Raw genomic sequence first — 4,321 nt, forward strand, 5'->3', positions numbered from 1 at the left:
CTCCCCCTCCCCCGGGCGACCCCTCCGGTATGGCCCGGGTATGGCCGCCCCCTCGGCCTCGGCCACCCCGCCACCAACCTGTGTGCACACGGTCGAGGCCCAGGCCTCCTGATTGCAGCCCCGGGTCGGCACGGCCACGGCCACGACCACGGCCCCTCACGAGCACACCGCCCGCCGCGCCTCTCCGGCCCCGGCCGCCGGCCACTGCTCGCCCCAGGCCGATCATCTGTCATCCCCTTTCGACAGCGCGAGCTTGTTCCCGCGCCCGGTCGGCTCTGCGCCCGCTGCGCTGCGGGGAGGGAGGGAGGGATGGTCAGTCGCTCGGACAATGAGGGATCCACGCGGCCACGGGGCACGCCCCACCCCCCCCGCAACACCTCCTCCCCCGATGTAAGCCGTCCGGGCCATGCGCCCTGCCGGGGTTTTTGTTTGACCGGCGCTCAGAATACAAAGGCGAAACACGGCAATCATATAAGCTATTTCAGATAACTTGGGACAGAAGAACAGCAACAGCACGAATAACAAAGGAGGCCTACGATTCGTCGCTTAAGGTAGAGGGGGAGACAGGGCGACGATCGCGGGGAGACTAGTTTTTCGTGATGTTCTTTCTTCTCAGTTCTCTTAAACAGCTTATTCGACCGATGTCACAACGTTCTCGGGACCATGACATTGCGGTCACTGGCTACTCACCTGGCTGTAGGCGGCCGTCGTGCGCGGCCTGGCCGCCCTCCAGGACGGAGCGCACGAAGATGGGCAGCGCGCCGCGCGGCGAGTCGGCGCCGCCCACCACGGTGAAGCCGAGCGCGCCGCAGCCGGGGCCCTTCCGCAGCTCGACGCGGAACTCGGTGGAGGGAGGCGCGCCGCAGCCGCCGCCACCCTCGCCGCCGCCGAGCAGGCCGTGGCCGTGGGCACCGCGTGCCTGCCGTCGGGCGCGCCGCTTCAGGCTGTGGTGCTGCGTCTCGCCCGGCGGCTCGAGGTGGTTCTCCAGCGGAGGTGAGCTGGAGCGGGAGGCCAGCGCCTGAAAGCGAAATCGACCAAACATGTACTACAAAAAAAAATCTCTTTTTTTGCTGTCACTGTAGCCGTGCACATGCTGCCGGCTGCCTCCACGTCGAATTGCCTAATGACGCATGCCTCGAGAGATAAGGGCCCACCTGGAGGGTTCACTCACTCGCACACACGCGCCCAGCGCCGCGCCCGCGCTCGATACGGACTGGGATGGCCCACCCGCGCCTACCCTCGCAAGACCGCGGCCGCGCCCGCCCCGCCCCGAACACACCCCGGCGTAACCTGCAGACACCTGTCCCACACACCCCCATGCGTGTGGCCGTGGCATTTAGGCCCCAGCAGAGCTAGAGCAGACGACCTTACTTCCCTCTACTCCAGCCGCCTCCGCCTTCCTCCTCCCCAGGCCCCCGCTCTGCTTCGATACCTCGCCGCGACCTTTCCCTGCACAGGGACTGCGTCTGACATTATCAGATCTTTGCAGCCCTGGTATGACAATAAGCAGAACGTCCCGGCCCACGAATAGCAGGCAGCGCTCCTACCCTTCCCCGCCCCGCCCATGTGGGGCGTCTGGCACTACAAAGGGCACACAGGGCGTAAAGCTTTCGCCGCCCCGCCCACCGCTTTTGCAAACAGCAGTTTGCCATGAGAAATGAGACTTACCAGCGATCTCCTGGCGGACTTGGCGTGCTTCTGGAACAGCTGCTGGCGCCCGGGCACGGGGCTCGTGCTGAGGCTCTGACTAGGGCTCGGGCCCGGGCTGCCGCTCGCGCCCGGCCCCGGAGCAAGCGCCCCGGACCCGCCGAAGGTGGCCGACGACGGCGTAGAGGAAGGCTGCTGATGCTGATCTGACTTCGGTGATGATGACGACGACGACGTCGTCTCCGCCAAGGAAGTCGCCGAGGCCGGTGTTCGGTCCCGTGGCCTCAGCACGACGTTCTCGTAGTCCACGCTGGACTCGGGGAGCGTGCGGCGCGAGGGAGAGGCTGCGGGCAGAGGAGGAGAGGAGGGGAGTCACTCCGCCGGGCCCCAGCGGCGGAGGAGGGGCGCCACTTGTCCCCAACGACCCCATGACACTTGGGCCTAACGGCCTCGCGTTTTAACACACGCTAGCCGGGGTACGCCCCGGGACGCTCGTCCGGCGACCATTTTTCCGCGGATGGCCGGGGATGGCTAACAGGGGTTAGTGGGGCGGCGCGGGCCCGGGGCGGTCGGGGCGTGACTCGCCTCCAAATTGGAGTCACCGCCGCCGGCCCGCCCGCCCCGGCGCCGCCCCGGGGCCCCGCCCGAGCCACGACATGGCATCGATTCGGCCATAAATAGCGGGCCGTACCCGGCGCACACAGGCGCGCATATGAGGACGTTGTGGACGCGGGGCGCGGGGCGCGTCGGTGCAACAACCGCCGCGGCTCGCTCCTTGGGCAGAGCAGAAACTCACGTGTCTGGTCCACGGCCTTGCACGAGCAGCAGGGCCCGCTGTCCGTCATGCTGTCCCCGGAGCCGGAAGTGTCCAGCCCGCTGTCCCGGCCCTCGGCGCCGTCGGCGGTCCCGCACCGGCAGGGCCCGGGCTCGCGGGCGATGACGATGTCGACCTGCGTGGGCCCGGCCCGCAGCCGCTGCCGCGCCGCCGCCATGCTCAGCCCGCGGAGCTGGCGCCCGTTCACCACGACCAGCTCGTCGCCCAGGCGCAGCTGACCGTCCCTGTGGGGAAGACATCAAAACACGGATGAAATGGCCGTCGGGAGCGGGAGTGCAGCGGGACGGGTCCACCCCTCCCACCCCCAACGTGATGGCTTCCATTCAGCAGCCGCGACCGCCCGTACCGTACGTGTATTGGTGTATTGAAATGGAGCGCTGCGGAGAGAACGAAAATTACGATTGTGGGCAATTGTGGCGGGCGGGTGGGGTCGGGAGGGTTGGTTGGCCTCGGCCTCGCGCTCATCCCCAGGGCCCCCGGCCCCGGCCCGGCCCGGCCCCGGACTAGGCTCCACTGGGCCCCACTCAGACGGCAGGAATGTGGACGAGCTGAAGGCAGATAAGGCGCAGCGCGGGGCGGGGGCGGGCCCCCAGGGGCGCCCGGCACAGCCCCACAGGGGGCCGGGGCGAGGCCAGGCCGGGCGGGGGCGGCGGGGGAGGAGGACCCGCCAAATCAGGAGCCTTACTAGGCCAGGCAATAAGGGTCTTGGCCTACTTGGCTCGGCCCGGGAGAGAGGGCCCACGGGCAGAGGGGCTCGGCTAGCTGTATCGGGCGCCGCCATCTCAACACGAATGGTGATCGGGATACACTCACCTGTGTGCGAGGCCACCGGGCACAACGTGCGCGACGACGTAGCCCTGGGCACCGCGGTCCGGGGCATCGCTCTTGGCGATGAAGATGCCCAGCTCCTCGGTGGGCGCGGCGCGGGTCAGGCGCACCAAGTGGAACTCCCGGCGGCGGCCAGACGGCGCCCCCGGCGTCCCCCGACCGGCACCGGGACTCGCACCTCCGCGCTGTGGGGGCGCGGGCAGCAGAGGCGGAGATGGCGGACGAGATGAGGAGGAGGTCACCCTGGGGCTGGCTGGGGACACGGTGCTTGCCACGCGTCGCCGCTGGAAGCGTGAGAAGATTTCGCTTATCTCCGACGATGACGATGAGGACTTGGTGGAAGCGCGGCTTCGGCGGGCTGTGTGGGAGCACATTGGCAAGTGAGCGAGGCTGAAGGGGCGTTAGAGGCTGCACAGTCAACGAGATCTCGGCTGGCGTACCGTGACTGCTGACTGTGACGAGGTCATCGGGGTCCTCGTCGTGGTCGAGAAGGGGGCTCCCACCTAGGAGCTCGCGGTCCAGGGAGGCGGAGCGCAGTGCCCGGGCCGCCGCGGTCGCGGCGCTCAGCGCCCCTTGCCCGCCGCCCCACGGCAGCGACCCGCGGCCCCCAGGACCCCCGGCGCCACCTCCAACGCCGGACCCCGGGAGGCTAGACAACGGCGTGCTCGCCGCATCGCTCACCAGAATGCCGCTGTCGCAGTCCTCTTCGCCGTCCAGGGCGCCGTTGGAGGGGCTCGGAGACAGCGGTGTGACCTGCAAAAGCGTGACAGCAACCGTAATGTGTGTCGCATAGAAGCGGATAGATGGACGGTCGGCGCGAGCAAAATGTTCCCGGCATTCTCTTAAAGCCATCTCGCGCGCTTGCTCCTAACGGTCCGCAGCCCCGGAGCCAGGCCGGGACTGCCGCCTCGGCATTTATAAACATGATGTTGATGGCGACGGGGTGGCGCCGCGCCGTACCATTCCGCTTGGCAGCGCCGTCCCTCATCTTCCCTGGTGACCTAGTAGGGG

At 68.4% G+C, this 4,321-nt stretch overlaps 1 protein-coding gene across 1 annotated transcript in view; it reads right to left on the bottom strand.

The window, feature by feature from the left end:
* LOC113211948 (membrane-associated guanylate kinase, WW and PDZ domain-containing protein 1-like) overlaps positions 1-4,321 on the bottom strand; it is an 8,785-nt gene that overhangs the window by 2,658 nt on the left and 1,806 nt on the right. The window contains exons 4-8 of the mRNA XM_052273262.1: positions 3,751-4,063; positions 3,296-3,668; positions 2,444-2,706; positions 1,669-1,991; positions 691-1,018 (exon numbers count right to left, since the gene is read on the bottom strand). Of these exons, the coding sequence (XP_052129222.1) occupies positions 691-1,018; positions 1,669-1,991; positions 2,444-2,706; positions 3,296-3,668; positions 3,751-4,063 (1,600 nt within the window). The remainder of the gene's footprint in view (positions 1-690; positions 1,019-1,668; positions 1,992-2,443; positions 2,707-3,295; positions 3,669-3,750; positions 4,064-4,321) is intronic.

Source organism: Frankliniella occidentalis, unplaced genomic scaffold, assembly GCF_000697945.3.
Source record: "Frankliniella occidentalis isolate FOCC.00 unplaced genomic scaffold, Focc_3.1 Scaffold258, whole genome shotgun sequence".
NCBI classification, from domain to species: domain Eukaryota; kingdom Metazoa; phylum Arthropoda; class Insecta; order Thysanoptera; family Thripidae; genus Frankliniella; species Frankliniella occidentalis.